Source organism: Equus quagga, chromosome 11 (genome assembly GCF_021613505.1).
Source record: "Equus quagga isolate Etosha38 chromosome 11, UCLA_HA_Equagga_1.0, whole genome shotgun sequence".
Taxonomy (NCBI): Eukaryota; Metazoa; Chordata; class Mammalia; order Perissodactyla; family Equidae; genus Equus; species Equus quagga.
The window spans coordinates 76,896,500-76,917,825 of NC_060277.1; the positions used below are offsets into that span (position 1 = coordinate 76,896,500).

A 21,326-nucleotide genomic window follows, 5' to 3' on the forward strand; every position below is an offset into this window, starting at 1 on the left:
AAATGATCTTTGTTTGAATATTTTTGTAGAAAACTTTGTTCCCTACATTGGTCGTAGGAAGTTTATTTTGCCCACTAACCTTAGTGACAATTCACTCACTATGATATCAATGATTCAGCTCTAATGAACTCGACCTGTATAAATGGTTCATGAAATACAGATTAAGATCTGTCCTCTCAGTAAATGTATTTTCAAGTAAAATGTGAACCTAATAGAGTGATTCTAAACTTCTTCCTCTTCTTCTTCTTCCAGAAAGACTTCTTCCCCCAGTTTGGGTAGCTGCCTCTTCTCTGAGCCCACTTGGCAGTCATGACCTACCCAAGAGAATGAGAACTACCCCATCTCACTGGCTAGAGTGCTAACACATCTCCCTCCTGACTAGGTTGTCAGCTTCTTCTGGGTGGAACCTTGTCTTCTTCATTTTTATGTCCCTATTCAGTAATGAATGAACAAGTCCACATTTATTACTCATTAACAATGCATCTAAAAGCACCCTTCTCCCGCACAGCCACATACATATCACAGTGCTGGAAAGGATACTTGCTGCCCGTTTCTTTTCACAGCATACTGAAAAGACATATAATCAATAGCCTTCATTTGATCAAAGGCACATTTTTCTTTATTTCTTTCAACACTTAGTCAAGGTCAAGCAGCATGTTTTTGACGATAAATATTCCCCATGAATAAAGCAATGAATGAACTGGTACTGGGGACAATCCCTCTTATAGCACAGCAACGCCCTCCCCCGACTTCCTGTAATTCAGCTCACGCTTTGTCTGTAGTCATCTAAACACACCTTCCCCAACCTACTCATGGCTCAAAAGTCACTTTCACCAAAACTAATAAAAATCTCTTCTCCTCAAGCACGTATTCTCAGCAAAAATGTGTCAAGAGCTGATTCAAACTTTCAACATCGTGTTTCCTTCCAATTGCAGGAAAAATGTATCTTAGTTCACATACTCAATAGTAAAAGACTCAGACGTCACTAGATGTCTACCAAGGTTATTTAATAAAGGAATTTTGCCAAATCACATTCTTCTTTCTCTCTGAGCATGATGCCATCATCACCTTTGCATCTGGTTTTATAAACTTTTCTGCAATAGTGTGAGTTACATCTGCTTTTCCTATAAGGAGTGCAGTCTGAATGATGCCACTGAATAATGGTTAAAAGTGAGTGACTGGTGGTTAAAAGAGTGTGTGCAGAAGGCTGGAGTGCCGGGCTCACATCCCAGTCTGGCACTCGCCATGTGTGTGAGCTCAAGCAAGTTACTGAGCTACTCAGCGGCGTTAGTTCCTCTTTCTACTAAGTGAAAAGAACATGAGACACTCCTTCACGGGATTCTTGTAAAGATGTAGTTAACACGTGTAAAGTGCCCAGAATATTGCCTATCACTCAGTAAAGATTAGCCACCATATTAGTAGTTTGGGTTTTTTTTTTCTCACTTTAAGGACAAAAGTAATCAATTTTATATGAGAGATAATTATTTTGCTTTTAGCCTGAGAAATAAAACGCTTGACTAGTTTCACAAAGAAGTCAGTGAGCTTTGTTTGAAAATGCTGTGAAAGTCCCCATGGCTTCATGCCACTGCTTGACAAAGTTTCACACTACATTAGGGAATAGGGGCAAATGAGTAACTAAACCAATAAAATCCAATTTTCACATAATGATTCTGTTCACACTTTTTCTTTTGGCTGGTTTACAAAATCATTATACTCAGGTTTATACCAACCTTTGAGACTACTTATAATTAAGTTATGACACTAATCTCATTTCAGAATTTACTATTTTCACTCTATGGTTATGCTTTAATGAGCCAATTTTAATCCTTCATAAGATCCTTCTTGTGACTTGGGCTATAATATAACCTAAAAATAAGAACGTAAAATGAAATTTAACAAATAAATACAGGAAATACAAATAATATTAAATTGTTAATTAGGACAAACCAACCAGAGCAGTCCTTGTGATACATGAACTGCCTTTAAAACATAAAATTTTTAAGGATCAAATGTTACTGACAATCATAACTAATATGATAAAGACTAGCGTGTACCATTCTCAAAGGTGCCGCAGCTCCACGCCTCCTATCCATAACCATCTGTGGAAAGACATTTCTTAGTCAACTGCGAGTAATGAACACAAATTACATATTTTAGGTGATGTTAAGGTATGTTATCATACCATTAATTTTATATGGTATGATAACAGTATAGTGAAGTTCTTCTCTGCAGAGATTATACTGGTATGTAAGAGTGAAATGATAATACATCTGGGATTTCCTTCCAAAAACACCAAAACAAAACAAGCTGAACAAAACATACACGAAAGCATGAGGTGAGTACTAGATAAAATAAGAATGGCAAGGGGCCAGCCTGGTGGCATAGGGATTAAGTTTGTGTGCCCCACTTCTGTGGCCTGGGGTCGGCAGGTTCAGATCCCAGGTGTGGACCTACACTCTGCTCATCAAGCCATGCTGTGGCGGAATCCCACATACAAAATAGATGAAGGCTGGCACAGATGTTAGCTCAGAGACAATCTTCCTCAAGCAAAAAGAGGAAGATTTGCAGATGTTAGCTCAGGGCCAATCTTTCTCACCAAAAAAAAAAAATCAGAATGGCAAAATGCAGATAATTGTTGAAGTTGGGAGATGGGAACATGGGGACTCATTATACTATTCTTTCTACTTTTGTAAATATTTGCAGTTTTTCATAATAAAAGCATTATAAAAGAAAAAGGAGGCCAGGCCACTGGCCGAGTGGTTAAAGTTCCATGTGCTCTGCTTTGGCAGCCTGGGGTTCACGGGTTCGGATCCCAGGTGTGGACCTACTCCACTCGTCAGCCACGGTGTGGAGGCATCCCACATACAAAATAGAGGAAGAGCTGGCATGGATGCTAACTCAGGGCTAATCATCCTCATACACGCACAAAAATAAAATAAATAAAAAAAGAAAAAGAATAAATACGCCTTTTTTCAAGTTATGCTCAAAAAATGTCTGTATACTAGGCCCCAGAATTCAATAAATTCCAGAAACTAGAAATAGTACATTCCATGATCATAATGCAGTAAAACTGAAAATTAATAACAAAATTAGAAAATGAAACAAAACATAGACAAAAAACATGGATCACCTGGAAATGATTTTTAAAATGTACCTAAACAACTTTTTAGGAAAGAGGAAATCTAAACATAAAAAATAATTAAATGGTAACGTATCAGGTCCTATAGATACAGCAAAAGTAGTTCTCAGAACAAATCCCATAGTTCATTATTAACAAATGTGATGGGAAAAAAACGCATGAGGCGCCCAACTCCGGAAGTTGGAGAAAGATCACCTCCTGTTTGCTTCTGCTCTTTATATTCTAAAGAAAGAAGGAAATAAAGATGAAAAGCAAAATAAATAAATTAGAAATAAACAAATGGTGGAATTAATAAACAAATCAGAGAGGTGGTTCTTTGAGAAAAAAATAGTAAAAGGCATCCTTAACTAAAGCTGATAAAGAAAAAAGAGAGTAAGCACAAATCAAATACACAAAGTAAGAAATGACAAGAGGAAATGACTAAAGATACAAAGGAAATGAAAAGAAACATTTAAACTCTAACTTTGTTCAATTCTATTCAATTAAATTTGAAAACCTGGATGATTTTCTAGGAAAATATAAATTACCAAAACTGATCCTACAAAAGATACACAGTAAAAACAGACCAATTATTATGCAGAACGAGAGGGAGCTGTTGAAGAGCTATGCTCCAACAAAGGTCCCCTTTCACGTGTCTTCACAGAGGAATTCAACCTGAACAGATTAACTCCAATGCTATCTAGACTGTTCCAAAATATGGACAAAGAAGGAAACGTGCCCGTGTTATCTTGCTGAGGCAAACGTAATATTGATACTGAATTGATTAGCAGAATTCTCTGTATTGACAGCTCAGAAGAGAAAACCACAGGAGCATCTTGATGCCTGCTAAGACGTAGTTCTACTCTTGATTTTAAAAGTACTCTTAACACAACTGGAGTAGAAGGGTACCTCCTTACATGCTCAAATGCATCTATCTCAATCAATATCACGCATGAATAGAAACCACTAGAAACATTCCCATTAAGCTCAGAAACATTTCAAGGATGTCCAATATCACCACTCCAGGAAATTTCACCAGGAGACTCTGCAGCAGTGCGGCCCCTCCCCATGACATGACTGCCAGTTTGAGGGCAGTGGCCCTGGAGAAGTACAGCTAATTCCGGTACAAAAACAAAAAGAAAGTTTCCCACATGGCAACTCAAAAGGACACTGGATGTTACATGTTCTGTTATGTCCTTTACCAAGAATTATACGTGGTGTGCTTAGAGATACTGCTGATTTGTTGATAAAATCAGTTAGCCCTATTCTCACAATATCAGTTTGCTAGGCGAATGCCAAATATGTATTATTTTGAATTGAAAAAGAAAAGATCGGGGCCAGCCTGGTAGCACAGTGGTTGAGTTTGCATGCTCTGCTTCGGTGGCCCAAGGTTTGCATATTCGTATCCTGGGCGCCGACCTATACACCACTCATCAAGCCATTCTGTGGCAGCGTCCCACATACAAAATAGAGGAAGACTGCCACAGATGTTAGCTCACTGACAATCTTCCTCAAGCAAAAAATAAAAGAGGAGAATTGGCAACAGATGTTAGCTCAGGGCCAATCTTCCTCACCGAAAAGATCACTAACTAACCTACAATTCCATGCTGAACTCCACATAAAATCAGAAACAATAATTCTAGCCCACATATGATTTTAGCCCACATTTTGAATCTTCTAAATCACTCGCTTGAGGTATTTTTCTCCTTCCTCAGCTTTATCATCATCTCTTTTTCTTTCACATTTTCCCCATACTTTCTTCTCGACTCAATCCTCTGTTCTCTCCTATCCTGCTTTTGAGATTGTACCCATTTTGCTATGACCTAATAATCAAACCACTACCATCCTCTGATCAGGAAGCCACCAGACAAGCAAAAATAAAACTCTGGGAGCCAACTGACCCTAGGAGGCCAAGGGATCTGAATGTTTATAGCATGAGGCTTCTATTATTTCCTATATAATCATGTCTATATTTTCCCATAATTGTAACAGGAGATTGCCAACTGACTTTAGATTTAAGCTTGACTGTGGACCCCACAGCTCACTGTGTCATGGATGCTACAAGCTGTGAGCTACATTCAGGACTGAAATAAAAACTGGAAAACTCATGGCATGGAGTGGGGAGCTGGTCATGGGCTAGCATGATTTGAATTTCCAAAGGGCTGGCAGCTCTCGCTGCTGTGGAATTCACGAGCTATAATGGTGATCCCAGGATACCCACAAATTGCTTGGAGGAAAATGATTAGAGCCTTAAGATTTTATTTTAAGAAAGAATGTTTCTGTTTAGTAGCCTTCTTATGTGACATAGGAAAGGCCTTGACCTCCTAACTACATCATGGCACACTGGAAAGAATAACTTCATTCCTAGAGCTAGGGTCAAAGCTGTGCGATCTGAAATGGCCCAAGAATATGACATGGTCATTAATTAAGATCTCTGACTAGAATCAATTACAGATGCCGTTCCAGAAAGGGCTAATTCCCCCAAATGAAGGCACAATTCCCCAAAGCACCCATGTGTCTTATAGGTGGGTCAAGAAAGCCACTCTTCAAATCCATCAGTCTATTCCAAATTTGCTGTTTATGGCCACGCAAAAGATAAACTTCCCCAACACTTTTCTGTCTCCCTTTGAGAATTCATCTTGGATAATTTTGATTTTATATGACAATTTTGATCATGCCCTATGATCCCCTAGAATGAGAATATAAATTTAAAACTATACACGCACTAAAAATGTCAAGAGTTTCTTGAGGGGTTCCACACCTCATTCCTCTTTCAAGACAGCAACATGTTTTAAACTGAATAGGTACAGAATATTAGAGAATCTTGCCACGCATTTGATGCAGTATTTTCATTAAAAATCAGTTATCTGTTGACTATCTGTTAACAGTGAAAACTACAGTCTTCTTTCAGGATTTCCCCAACCACACAACAAATAAGTATCTTATTTTCTAGGCATCAATGAGTATAACACATAGAAGTCAAAGTGATAAGAAATTCAAAACCACAAAGATCCACATTGAAGAAGAACAAAAAGCTAAAACAACAATCAAGCTGGACAGATTTGCCTCACTGTACAGTGAATAACCACCTTTCTGGGAGCCATTTGACAGTGGGTACAGAAACTTAAAAGTGAGTATCTTTTAAACTCACAGTTTTGTGCCTGACAATTTATTCCAAGAAAATAATCAAGGATATTTATAAATACTTAATAGTGGTAACAGAAGTACTGACAGTAATAATATTTATTAATTCTGCGTCCACTGCTCTAAGTAAACGGAGATGAGCATTGCAATGGGATCTGTAAGAGGGAAAACTGGAACAACCTAGCATCCAGTAACAGCAGACCAATTGAGCAAACTCTAGTAAATCACACCACAGACTAAGCCAGCTATTATAAATACACAAATAAGTGTTTACACGTGTAAAGACACAACAAAAAAGTATTATGTAACAATGGTATGATATGATTTAAATTTATATTTAATATAAAATATTTTAAACTATAAAATTATTTATATAGTTTTCATTTTTCTACATGAACTTGTATTGCTATTACTTATGAACTATAAAATCAATAAAAGTCTTTGAACTCTCGAGGGTTATTTCCTAAAAAAAGATATGTCTAGCAATTGCAAAAATCTCCTACAATGTCAAGCATATGACCAAGTAGATGAAAAGAAACAAGATGCACTGAACAGATTACCTGTAATTCTTTTTTTTTCTTTTGAGGAAGATTAGCCCTGAGCTAACATCTGCTGCCAATCCTCCTCTTTTTGCTGAGGAAGACTGGCCCTGAGCTAACACCTGTGCCCATCCTCCTCTACTTTATATGTGGGACTCCTGCCACAGCATGGCTTGCAAAGTGGTGCCATGTCCACACCCGGGATCCGAACCGGTGAACTTGGGCCGCCAAAACGGAATGCGCGCACCCAACTGCTGCGCCACCGGGCCGGCCCCTATCTGTAATTCTTGATACTGAGTGTTTTATGGTTTAGATGGTGACAGTGGAAAACTATAAATTTTTTTATGAATAGGAAAGCAATTCAGTTTGTATCTGTTCTGCAGTCTTTGGGGTTATACAGTTTATTCCTTTAAGAATAATCAATTTTGGAGGTTCTGATTTTAGTCAACATCATTGATTCTGCCACTTCCCACTCACCATTAAATCTCTATTAAGGCACAGAAAAGGTATGAAAGTATACTGAAAGCCAAGTTCTCACACGTTAAAACCTATTATGATGTACTATAATAAACACAGTATGATCTTGGCATAGAAATTAACTGTGGAGCAAAATAGTGAGTCCTGAAATAGATTCAAGTACATAAGGGAACTTAATATTAGACAAAGGTGGAATTTCAATTTTGTGGAAAAAAGAGGAATTTTTTAATAAATAGCATTAGAACAGCTGCTTATTTATGAGGAACAAAACACAGCTGGACCTCTATATCACACCATGTACAAAACAAAATCCCAAATCTATATTTTTTGAAGAAACTCAAAAGCTATAAAGATAAGACATATTTTATTATATTAAGTGAAAAATTTCATGTCAAAAGTATACCATGAACAGAATAAAATGACAAATGATAGCTTGGGGAAAATAATTGCAATAAATAAAGATAATAGCTCCCACAAATTCATAGGAAAAAGACAAACAATCCAAGAGAAAAATGGGCCAAGGATATGAACAAATAAATAACAGCAGAGGCAATTCTAAAGGCCTATAAACACAGCCTCACTAGTAGTCACCGAAACAAAAAATTAAAGTAGAAATGAGATATAATTTCCCTTTTTTTTTTTTTTAAAGATTTTATTTTTTCCTTTTTCTCCCCAAAGCCCCCTGGTACATAGTTGTGTATTCTTCGTTGTGGGTTCTTCTAGTTGTGCATGTGGGACGCTGCCTCAGCGTGGTCTGATGAGCAGTGCCATGTCCGCGCCCAGGATTTGAACTAACGAAACACTGGGCCGCCTGCAGCAGAGCGCGTGAACTTAACCACTCGGCCACGGGGCCAGCCCCGAAATGAGATATAATTTCTTACTAACAAGAATGGAAAAAATTCAATAGCCTGGTAAAAGCTGCTGTGGTAATAAAAAAAAAAAAATTAAGAGGAAAAAGTTCACTTACATTGTGGGCAGAAATGTGAACTGTTAATATCTGTTATGAATACAAACACAAATACACTTCAACCAACCAACAGTCTTGCTCCCGGGAATCCAGTGCATTGCACGGAGGGACCAGGATGGAAGGCTATATGTATAAGGAGGTCTATTACGGTTAGGAAGACTGTGGGGGCGTCCAGAAAGGAGTTAAGATAGCAGGCCTGAGACTGCTATCTTTAGAAGGGCTTCTGAGGTTGGCCCTTGGCTGATGTCTGAGAACTTGGCTGGTAAACAGTTCCCTACACTGATATAAAACCTTCCCCAAATGATAAGAGTGGCCTGACATGCTTAAACTGCTTGTACAATGTGATTTATGCTGAATACCTGATTTTCTTCTGGGAGTCTTGGATTTGGGTATATGCTGGGCAGAGGGCGCCTAGGTAACCAGTCCCCAGTACGAACTTTGGGCACTGAGTCTCCAATGAGCTTCCCTGGTGCACAACACTTGGCAGGCGTTGTCACAGTTCATTGCTGGAGGAACTAAGCAGATCCTGTGCAACTCCACATGGAGCGGACTCTCAGAAGCTCGCGCCTGGTTTCCTCTGCATTGTACCCCCTGTGCCTTTTCCCTTTGCTGATTTTTTTGGTATCCCCTTGTTGTAATAAATTTTACTCATTAGTACAACTATGTGCTGAGTCCTGTGAGTCCTTTTAGTGAATCATGGAAACTGGAAACGGTCTTGGGGCCCCTTGACACAGGGGGTGGAGAAGAGATGTGGGCAGAGAAGGGAAATGTGGGAAAACGAGTATCAAAATGTTGTAAAAAAGGTGCTTATAAAAATTATGATATGAACTATGGTCTCATTTATATTACAGTGCACATGCTTGCATATGTGCACAGAAAGAGATTAGAGAGGATGTGCACCACAATGTTAATGGTGTTACCTCTGCATGGGGGGATTTTAGGTGATTTTCCATGGTTGCCCTTATACTTTTTTGTATGGTTTGAATTTGTTTTTACAATGAGCATACTTTAATTACATAATCAGAAAAAAAGATAAAACTATTTTATTTGAAAAGGAAATAAAAAGCAATTGTTGGAAATTTGTTTAAAATAGCATCTCCTGATGTTGCCTCTCCTAACTTCCCATTACATTCCTATAAGAATACAGAAAAAATGAAACACACATCACATGAAAAGTTAGGTGACTGATGACCTATTCTCAGAAGCTGAGAGAAATTTTATGGTCTGTGGAGTTGGTTTAAAGAACACAATCAGTAGATCATATATGGTACCCTAGAATGGTCTGCCTGGGAATTGGGAGGAGGATCTTTATTCCCTACCCCACGGCCTTATGGTTAAGCAATGCAAGATCTACATCACAGAGAAGCCTGGACAGCCTTCCCTCCGTGGCATGGGTGATGGTTTGCGACGCAGCCATCCTTTCTCCTTGAGAATCTCTTTTTTTCTAGGTAGAAATCGTAATTTCTCACCAGAAAGAAAGCAGAGGTGCTGTAGAGAAGACTGAGAAAGGAAGAGTCAGAGTAGGTACACACACGTGTTTATGTACGAGCTGGGCGCACGGGCCTGGGCGGGCCCCTATTTTTGACTAGCAGAGCTGTAACAGACTAAAGTCTGCAGGACACTGACAAGTGTAAAGATTTAAGAAGAGAATTCTATAAGTCACCAAGCGGACAGAATGTGAGTTCAGGGTAGGGTGACCAAACAGTTTATTATCCATACTGGGACACTTGAGAGTGAAAGGGTACTACTAATAGTTACAACAGACAAGAGTCATAAATCAGGACTGTCCCAAACAAACTGAGAGGTATGGTGACCCTGGTTCAGGGCCAAACCCTGAACCTGAGTCAATCCTTCGATAGGTATAAAGAAAGAAAACAAAGTACCAGATCTGCAAAACACCACCACCACCAAGTGTTGAAGATCAAGAGAAAGGGTCTGAATATACAGAAGAACCAATGCATGAAAATAATTTACTACGGCAGTCAGGAAACAGATATCCAACTTGCAAATTTACAAGCAGTCCTGAGAAAGATAACAGAACTGAGGAAAAGCAATAGAAAAAAACAATTAATAGAAGGAAACTGTTTTAGGATGAGAGAGAATTTAGTACTTCACTCCGTAAGTTTTTCTGAGTTCTATGCAAAATAAATGAAATAGACCAACACTTAGGAACATCTTGGCAATTGGAAGGGAAGAGAAAACTTTCATTATTTGCACAAGATATAATCATTTACCCAAAAAAACTAACAGAATCAACAAATATGAATGAAGAAGGGTTTCATTCTGAATACAGATAAACAAACATAAGCTAATATTCTTTCTCTGTACGAACACTGCCATGTAGAAAATATGTATAATAAAAAAAATTCACAGTATTAACAAAACCAATAAAATATCTAGGCATTAACCATGAATTCATAGGGCCTCTATAATTCTAATGGTCAATGAAATGATGTAAATAAGCCTATTCTATATACTTAAGATGATTTAATATTGTAAAAATGTTAATCCTTCAAATTAATGCATAAATTAAATGCAATTCTAATAAAAATTATTGTTGAATTTAATGAACATAATAAACACACATTAAAATTTATATTGCAGAATAAAGGTCTGTATATAGGTTAATCGTCCTTAATAAAGAAGAGTAGAGAAGATGCATTTATTCTACCATAAACTAAGATGTATTACAATAAAAACTGTGTGGCGATAGTGCAAAAACAGGCAGATACAAAAATGGAACAGAATGGAGCACTCAGAAAGTGTGTATACACAGATACATATAAACTTAATATATAATAAAAGTGGCACCACAAACCAATGGGGAAAGGAGAGATTTTTCAGTAGACGGTATTGAGAAAACTGAGTCACCACGTAGAAGAAAATGAAACTGGATTCCTATATACACCATACAACAGGTGGATTCTAGATGGACTAAAGACCTAAATGTGAAATGTAAAACTATACAGTTCATAGAAAATATAGGATAGTATCTTTGTGACCTAGAGACAAGGAAAGCCCTCTCAATTAAACAAAATTCCAAAGCAAAAAGTAAAAAGCAAAAAATTGAAGAATTTGTCAAAATTAAGGATTCTCTCCAACAAAGCATATTACGGACAAAGTTCATTAGAATGCCTACAGAATAAGAGATATTTATAATGTCTCAAGTGAATAAGAGATTGTCTAAAATATTCAAGGAATTCCTGCTAATCAACAAGAAAATGATACCAACTTCATTAGAAAAATAAACAAAGGATATGAATGGGCAATTTACAGGAAAATCCAAAAAGGAAACAAGAGTTTAATGAGATTCAAATTCAATGGTAATCAGAGAAAGATAAAGTAAACAATAATGAGATATCATTCTACCTATTAGTCCAGCAAACCTTAGGTAGCTGGATGATACTGGTAAGGATGTGGGCACACAGTAACCCCCATGTACAGCTGGTGGTGCTGCAAACTGGCAGAGTCATTCTGGAGAAGAACCTGGCACTACTTATAACCTGTGACTCAGCAAATTTTCTCCTGGCATATATCCTAAGGACATTGTCACAGAGGCACATGATTGCTTTTTATGTTCACATATAATTTTTTACATAAAAATGGTTCATTTAGAAGGCATGGAAATGGCTATGGGAGATAAAAAGAAATATATGAATGAGCGAATGAAATGAGAAGGGGGCCCTGCACAGACCAACGATGACGGGTTCCATGATGTAATGAGCATCAAGTCAGTACTCCACACCTGTCAAGCGCTGGTGGTGGGTAATAATGGGTGAGGGAAGTTGGCAAAACTTTTGAATTACAAGATTAAAAAAAAGTCCTTTATGCAGTTAAGCTGAGGGAAAAAACTCAGTTAACTACAAGAGACCAAAAGTAGGATGGTTCAGACATCTCTCCAACTTTAAATTCCAGAAGACAAAATGTCTTCAGAGTATTGAGGATAAAATAATTTTGAGTTCAGGGAGCCAAATAAGTTTTCCACATGTGAAGGCAACAGAAAGCATTCTAAGATGTGTGTAGATACCAAAAAATATACTACCGTGAACATCTCTTGAATCAAGGAAAAAATTCAACAAATTTTTAAGAACATAAAAACAAATCCTTATCCTCATATATAAAATATAAAATTACCTTTTGCAGAAAGAGGACAATCCTTACGAGCATCTGGGCACGGAGTTCTTCCAAGGTAAACAATGTTCGGGGTGTCCGAATGAAAATTTTTGTCTTCCCATAAGCTACATCATCCTGAAAACCACAACGTTCAATCAGTTTCTTGACAGCCTCTTTGTCTGAAGGGAGGTCATGGTTGGGCCAGGTGAATTCAGAGATCATCTTGTACCTGGGTGAAAAAAGAACAGGACCCAGATTAAGAGAGAAAAAGCAAATGGTCTCAACAGATGCAGAAAGACTATTCAAGAAAATTCAAGACACTTCATAGAAAGAAAAAAACAAGTCTTCTAAAACTAGGAATAGAACTGAATTTCATTAGCCTGATAAGAGATGTAGAAAAAGCTTCAAGAAGTTACAATGCTCCTTCATAATAACTCTTCCCAGACTAGGGATAGAAGGGTACTTCCTTAATCTAACAAAGGCTATTTACCAAAAACTTACAGCAAATATCCTTCATAAAAGCGGAACCTTGGAAGCTTTCTCTTTATAAACAGAAAGAAGACAAGGATGCTTCTATCAAAGCTTTTCTAGCTAGCACAATGAGCTAATAAATAAACTGGAAAATGAATGATGAAGGGGCAAAACTAACCTTACTTATGAACAATATGACTCGCTTCAAAGGAAATCAAGCAGATCTTCGGATAACCATTATAACTAAAAGGAAACTAAGCAGTGTTCTGTATATAAGATCAATACACAAAAATCAGTTGCATTTCCACATACAGGCAGCTAACAATTCCTTCCTTGCCTTGTGGGCCTCTCATAGGGCAGCTCACTACACAACAGCTTCTTCTTGAGAGTGTGGACGTGAGCAAGATGGAAGTCACAGAGTCAAAGCCATTTGTAGCCTAATCTCACAAGTGACATCCCATCACTTTTGCCATATTCCATTTTGCTAGAAGCAAATCACTAGGCTCAGGCCACACTTAGGGGAGGGGGATTATGAAGGGCATGAACACCAGGAGGTGGGGATCACTGCCCAGCTTGGAAGGCTGCCTACCACAATGCTTTTTCACCCATGCAAAGTTGTTAAATCATGCAGTCAAATTTAGTAATGTTTTTCATGTATTGCATCTGAATTTTACGTCACAGTGAGAGTAATTACAGAGTAATTCACCTATGTGCTTTTCTAGTACTTGCATGTTTTCATTTTTTACATTGAGATCTCTGCTCGATTTAGAGTTTTAGTATACGGTATGAGGTATGGATCCACTTTTACCTTTTGACAAAAGGCTATTTCTGACATTATTTACTAAAATGTTTGTCTTTCTCCCCGTGACTTAATATGCCATTTTTATCATATACAAAATTTTCATATGTACTTCAGTTCATTTCTGGGCTTTCTGGTCTGTTTCATTGCTCTATCTGTCCATCTGTGCACTGGTACCACTGGGTTTTAATTATAGACGTTATAAGTTTATTTTAATATCTAGTGGTCTCTCCTCATTCTTTTTTTTTTTAAAGGTCTTTCTAGCTATTTCTCCCTGTTTATTTTCCCATATGAACTTCAAAATCAATTTGTATAGTTCCAGGGAAAAACAATCACAAAACAAACAAATCCTTGCCGGTATTTTTATTGGGTTCCCATGTTAAATTCATTAAACTTATTCATGATGTTGAGGTGTCCTATCCAAGAACAAGGAATATCTTTCCATTTGTTCAAGTTTATTTTTGCTCCTTTCAGGAATCTTTAAGTTTTCCTCATAGGGCTTTACCCATTTCTGGTTAAGAGAATATATATCTAAGTGGCATCTGACCCTTTCCTCTTGACAAAGCTCTCTTTTCCTAGCTTTCATGACAGCACACTCTCCCTGGCTTCCTTCTGTCTTTCTAGATATTTCTTCTCAATCTCATTTTCTGGCTACTGTTCCTCCATTACTGGACCCCTCAAATGCTGGAGTGCCCCAGGGCTCATATCAGACCCTCTTTTCTCCATGTACACCTCCCCATGTCACCTCACCTATTCCATCCACTTTATTTTTCAATTCATGAATTTATCATCCCCAGCCCAGCTCTCAGTTCTGAGCTTCAGACTCACCTATCCAAAGCCTACACAGATCTTGAAGGCATCTCAAACTTCTCTTACAGTCTTTCCCACTTCAATGTCCTCAGTTACTATAGCCAGAATTCTGGGAATCATATTTGATCCCTTCTCTTCTGTATCATTCCTTCTAATCCTTAGTCAAGTCCTACTGACTCCACCTCCAAAATATATTTAACATTCAACTATTCTCATCTTTACTGCCACAATCCTACCTAATCCAAGCCACATCAAGTTCACTACAATAGACTCTTGAAATGTTTTCCATTTCCTCTCCAATCCATTCTGTAAACTCAGCAGCCAGAGTCGTTTTCTAAAACGGCTTACATCATTTTTCTCTCTTCCTGCTGTCCTTCTCCATCACTATATTCCAATCATCTTGGCCTTCTTTAAGGTCCTATAATGTGGTTGCCTCTTTCTTGCTTTAGAGCCTTTGTATATGCTGTTCCCATGGCCTGGAATACTTTTTAACCTACTCCTTGACAGGCTGGCTCTTTCTCATCCTCTAGTCTTGTCTTGATCTTCCTTCATCAACCATCAACCCTTACCTCCACTATTCCTAAGGCAGCCAACTGTGTTTTTTCCCCACACGATTCACCACAGTGTGTAATCACATTGATTTGTGGGTTTATCTGTTTAATGTCAGTCTCCCTCACTGCTCTGTGGGTACCATGAAGGCAGGGGCTTTGTTTTGCTCCCCACTATATACCATGTATCTACTGTGTTGCCTGCTACACTATGAGGCAACAGATATTTGTTGAATGAATGAAAGAATGCAAGGAAATACATTTAAAAGCTTACTCACTTGCCAGATAGGGACAAAAATAGAAACCAAATGAAAGAGTTCTAATATGAAGAAAGAGGTAATTTTACATAATGTCACGTGAAAAAAGGAAACAAACCCAGAAACCTTCCAAATTCACTATAAAACTAGAATAAGAGTCAACATTTGGGCCATAAGAGGGGCAGTAATGATGTGTGTTTGAAGTTTGAGGCATGCTGCAGAAACTGGAGGAAATTCCACTGTTATACTGCTCAGCTAACACATCAGGATGAAGGTGCTCTTCCTTTATTCCTGATGGTAATGGGCACGACCCCAGTTCTCCAGCAAATCACCTTGAACCTGTGAATTGTGAAGCCAAACTCATCTGCTTTCTGACTAGCTTTACCTCCCTGAAAGACTTCAGCAGCTTTTAAGGTTAATAGGACATTTAAAATCCTTCTCTCTCTTTTTCAATAAAAGAATGAAAATAAAGAAAACTGACAAGTAAAAATTTAGGTTCAAACTGAGCTTACAAAAAAAGCTGCAGAATCTGAAAGCAAAAATTCACTGTGGAAAACATTACTTTGTCTCCCACTGTCGCTGGAAACATTAGTCCAATGTCCTGCACACCTTCTATCCCACTCTACGTCCCACTGTTAATTAGTTCAATTAGTATGACAATGAAATCAAATGTCAATTTCTCAATTTGGACAAACACATTTTATGTAAAGCAGAAGATAAACACAGTCTGAAGAGTAGCAATAGGCTAATTTCCCAGATGCACACCCCACCATCTCATCCAGCACTCTTCCTAGAAGATTCTAGCGAGAACCTGATCTTGACTTAGATAATCATCAATTAGACAGGCTTCAGTCTTTCCACAGTTCTTTTAAAAGGTAAGTTTAATACATTTATTGTGATTATTAATAACCCTCAATTTTCTCAACTTCTTATATTTTCTATTAGGTGTGCTTTCTCGTTGCTGCTTTCTACCTTGTTTTCTCTGGGACAGACTGAGTTTTCTTTGTTCCATTTTATTTTTTCCTTTGATTTGAAAGCCACACATTCAGTTGTGAGGTAATACACTGGTAAAGATTGTAGGCTCAGGAACCAACTGCTTGAGTTCAAATAAGAATCCATTGCTTCTTGGCTATGTGACCTGAGCTTTTCTGTGCTTCAGTTTCCTCATCTGCATAAAATGGGGGTAACATACTCTCCTGTCACGTCTCCATGCCTCCATGTGGTTGTCAGCTCAGTGGCTTACTTCAGGTAGACTGCTTAAAACAGTGCCTGGTATGTATAGCGAACACTTTACAATATTAACTACTTTTATTATTATTGTCCTGAAAATTTTAATATAAAAATTACATATTTATAGGAAAATATACACTTTTTCCCCGTCTAGTTAATTATCATCTACAGCCTTCCCATAACCAGTACAAAATTCTTTACTTCTCTATGCTCTCATTCCCATTTTAACTTTTGCTCCAGATTACTACTAAAGATTTCTTTTTTTCCCCTTAAATCAATACTTGTTTAGATTTCACAAAAAGTTTCACCAATTTATTTGTCCAATATTGCTTTTCTGCATTCCATGTTTCCCTTCTGCGTTGATTTTTCTTTTTGCTGAAGCACATCCTCTAGAAGACCTTTCAGAGAGGGTCTGTGAATAGTAAACATTCTGAGCCTATATATGTTGGGAAATGTTTCCATTTTGCTCCACTCTTAAATGATAATTTGGCATGGAATAAAATTCTAAGCATAAAGTTCATTTCCCTTCACCATGCAGATCCTGCTCCTTTGTCTATTTGCATCCACTGTTGCTGATGAGAAGTCTGATTCAGTATCACCCTCATCCCTTGTAGGCAGTTTGCCTTTTTTCTTGGGATAACTAAGTATTTTTCTTTATCTCTAACATTCTAAAAGTTAACGCGATGTACTTAAGTTTTGTTTAAAAAAAACTTATATGTTTCACACTCAGTGTTTTTTTTCAATCTGAAGATTTGTCTTTTTTTTTGGTTCAGAAAAATTCCTAGCCACTGTTTGTTTATTCTCTCTCTTCTTCCCTTCTCGTGCTCCAGTTGGATGGGTTTTACCACTCCTGGATCAAACTTACATACACACTGCTCAACCTTTTTTTTATTACTCCCCAGCTCTTTTTCTTTGTGAAGACGTCTGGAAAAAGTCTTCAGCTTGATCTTCCAGCTCACTAATTTGCTTTTTAGAAAAGGTTAAAGAAAAAATTTTTTTATTTGTAAAATTTACATATAGGAAAATGCACACATTTAAGTATGCGATTCAGTAAGTTTTCAAAAATGTATACATGCATGAAACTGACACCTCAGTCAAGACACAGATTATCTCCACGATCTCAGAGAGTTCCCCCAGCCCCTCCCCTTTTCCAGTCAATGTGCCAACCCAGAGCTAACCACTCTTCTGATTCCTGTCTGTTCTGGAATGTCATATAAATGGCAGCATAAAGTATGTACTCTTTTATGACCATCTTTTTTCACATCCATGTTGGTGTTTTATCAGTCATTCATTCTCTTTAATGCAGATCAGTAACCACCGTATGATTATACTACAAGCTTGTTGACCCACTCTCCCATTGATGGACAATTCACTCTTTAGTTGTGCTTAATTTGATCTTCATTTTCTAAATTTCTAACTAGCTCTTTTTAATAATTACCTGTTTCTAACTTCATATTCCTATTTCCACAATTCTCTCCTTTATCTCCCTGAAAATATTAAACGGCTTATTCTAATGCCTTTACTCCTTGCTCTGGTTCCTTAGGGGTCAGGTTTCCATTTGTTGAGCTTACTGTCTCTTTTGTATCATCTGATCTTTCTCAGATGTTTAACTGTCATCTCATCTCCCTCCCCAGAGTCCTTCTGTGTACATCTGGGCCTTTGTCAGCCTCTTGTAAAGGGGTTACTTTTGCCTCCTGGGTCTTGGTCATTATGCCTACAAGTCCCCCTTGCAGGTGCTGAGGTGCTTACTTGTCCTGGCCATTATGGCAGCCTCCGGGTGCTGCAGCTGTGGTGAATTCCAGCACAGCAGCTGTGACGGCTTCCTGAATGGCAGATCCAGCCTCACAAGGCAGACTATCCTTCAAACTGCAACCCCGACTTCCTTCTTGGTATTCGCATCTGCTTCATATCATATTCAGGAGTGACTCACATTTTCAAAGTTCACTGAGAATCCCCCTTTTGATTCTATGGTGTAGCTGTGCATTTACCTGGCCTTAAATATACATATTTTACATTATATGTGGATGTTCTGGAGTGGGAATGGGAGACTTAAGCTTGTTCCACTAAGACCACCACATCTGAAATTCATAGGTTCTTTTTAATCTGTTTTTACATGAATATTAGAAAATATAATCCAATCATTACAGCATGTCTTCCATGCCAAAAAACACACCAAAACACTTTGAGTTGAAAGTAAAATAAGTCCAAAAGAGATTAAAAGTAGGTGAAGATATGCAGTGGGGAAACTCTTTGTCCCTCCCAAGCTTCCTTATGGTTCTCTTACTTCAGTTACTCTCCATGGCTTCCACTTTGTCGCATGCTACCATACTTTTAGTTAGATAAATATATTTTTAGTTCAGCCTTATCCTATAGTTACCCATTCCCGCCCTGCTCATTCTAATATGTAACTTCTGCTGATTTTCTATAGGTAACAATGCCAAAACAAATTCTATGATAGAGTAATTAATGGAATTCTAAGAGTAGTAACAGGGACTAGCAATTTTTCTATTAATATAATTTGACACTGTTTGAAATCAAGACTCAGAATAAACACATCTCTACTCATGAAAACATTCCCACTATATAGCCTCAATAAGAAAAGAGAGACTAAATTTTAAGAATGGTGTGATTTCAATAAGGAAAATGCTCAGTTTTGAGCATAACCTTTTGATCAATATGAAATTAAATTTTGGGGCCGGCTGGTGGTGCAGCAGTTAAGCTCACATGTTCCACTTCTCAGCAGCCCAGGGTTTGCTGGTTCAGATCCCAGGTGCAGACATGGGCACCGCTTGGCACGCCATGCTGTGGTAGGCATTCCACATATAAATAGAGGAAGATGGCCACAGATGTTAGCTCAGGGCCAGGTTTCCTCAGCAAAAAAACAGGAGAACTGGCAGTAGTTAGCTCAGGGCTAATCTTCCTCAAAGAAAAAAGGAAGTTAAATTTCAATTTTCAAGGCTACTATGTTATAAAGTTTTATTCATTCCAAGAGTCTCCATTTAGTGCAATCCCCTTCTCTTCTGCACACCAATAGCTGGACACCACTGAAGAAAAGCAGATGATGCCACGTGGTCTCACTGTACATTTATAACCTCAGATCTCACACAGGCACTCAAATCTTCCTGTCAGCAACCGTACTATACAAACCTATGCTTTCCTGCTCTCCAAAGTGAGGATTCTGATTTCCACTCAAACCTCCTCCATCACCTCTCCTAATCCTCACTCCCAGCTCACGACTTTGTTTCAGACTATTGAGGAGACAGCAGCAGTCAGATAGGAATATCTTCATCTTCCATCAGCAACCTTGGAGGCTCCCCGCATCTGTATTCATATTCTCCGCCTTTTGTCCTGTTGCTGGGGGTGGTCTCTCTGCTCCTATCTCAAGCTGACAAACCTTACCCTTGTGCTTGGGATTCCATCCCTTGCCTTCTCAAGGATGTTATTATTACAATTAGCTCCCACCCTCCGGTGTCACTGGCTTCTCCCTCTGTTCTAAATCATCTTCACCTGCATATGAACATTTTCTAGTATCTCCTGACCTCACATCCACCCCAGCTATTGCTGTCATTTTTCTCTGCTCTTAATCAGAGCATAAATTCTTGAGTTGTCTACAGGTATCCAACTCCTCTCTTCACTTTCCCATCCTGCTCAAATTGAGCTCTGCCCAGTCCTTTCTCCTTCGACTTCTATGTTGCCAAATCTAATGGTTAATTAACCTTCTGCTTTTATCCTACTTGATGGCACAGTAACATTTGATATGGTAACCACACTTTTCTTCTTGAAATGCCATCTTCTCTTGGCTTCTGTGACAACCCTCTTCTGATATGTCTTCTATGTCACTGGTCGCTCCTTCTCTTCTCTTTGCTGGTTCCTTTATGTCAGACCACAAATCTACATGTTGGCATTGGCCTCCTCCTCTTTTTTATCCTGTTACAGGACTTTATATATAATCTATACACTAACGACTCCAAAATCTCTATCTTCAGCCTAGACTTCTTCCCGAACTCCAGATATATATATCTAATAGCTTAATATTTCTATCTAGATGTTTAGCAGGCATTTCAAACCTAACTCAGTCAAAAGACAAATCTCGATTCCATCTTTGCCCCTGTTCCACGTCCTCCTCTTTAAACTTCTCTTACCTCATCTTCCTCATCTCAGCAGATAGTACCATGCTTACCAAGATGCTCAAGCCAAAATTTGCGTGTCATCCTTCATTCCTCTCTACTCCTCTCTCATCTAGCCAATCCATGAGCAAGTCTTGTCAACTCTCCCCCAAAACATATCCTGTATCTGTTTCCTACTCAGATCTATAATAATCCCTGTGTAAGGCACTATCACTAAGCCTTCTCTCCTGGATTCCTGCAACAGCATCCCTAACTGTCTCTTTGCTTTCTACTCATACGACAACCACAGTGATCTCTTAAAACATCCACAAGACTGTGCTGCTCCCTGCTTAAAACCCACCAATAGTTTTCTACCACAGATAGCTGAAATATAAACTGTTTAGTCTGGATTACAAATTTCAACATGATCTGGCCCCTGTCCATCTCTCTGATCTCATCTCACACCACTGCCTTGTCACTCAGCATCCTCCAGCCACACTGGACAATGTTTGGCTCTTAAAATGCCATATTTATTACTGCAATAGAGCCTTTACACTCCTGGTCCCTCTGCCCCACCTGCTCTTTTCTCTGATCTCTGAATGTCTGGTTACTTCCTGTCATTATTATCTCAGAGATTCTTCTGATCGTCCAATATTTCATGTATTTATTTATTCATATTTTTGTGGAATTTGCAGTCTAGAACATAGGAAATGTTCAATAGATATTTTTAGATAAATAAACAGATAG

General features: G+C 38.2%; 1 protein-coding gene across 1 annotated transcript in view; it reads right to left on the bottom strand.

Annotated features, from left to right (window-relative positions):
- Nucleotides 1-21,326, bottom strand: part of MYO1D (myosin ID) — a 237,943-nt gene that overhangs the window by 156,098 nt on the left and 60,519 nt on the right. The window contains exon 16 of the mRNA XM_046675411.1: nt 12,380-12,587. Coding sequence (XP_046531367.1) covers nt 12,380-12,587 — 208 coding nt within the window. The remainder of the gene's footprint in view (nt 1-12,379; nt 12,588-21,326) is intronic.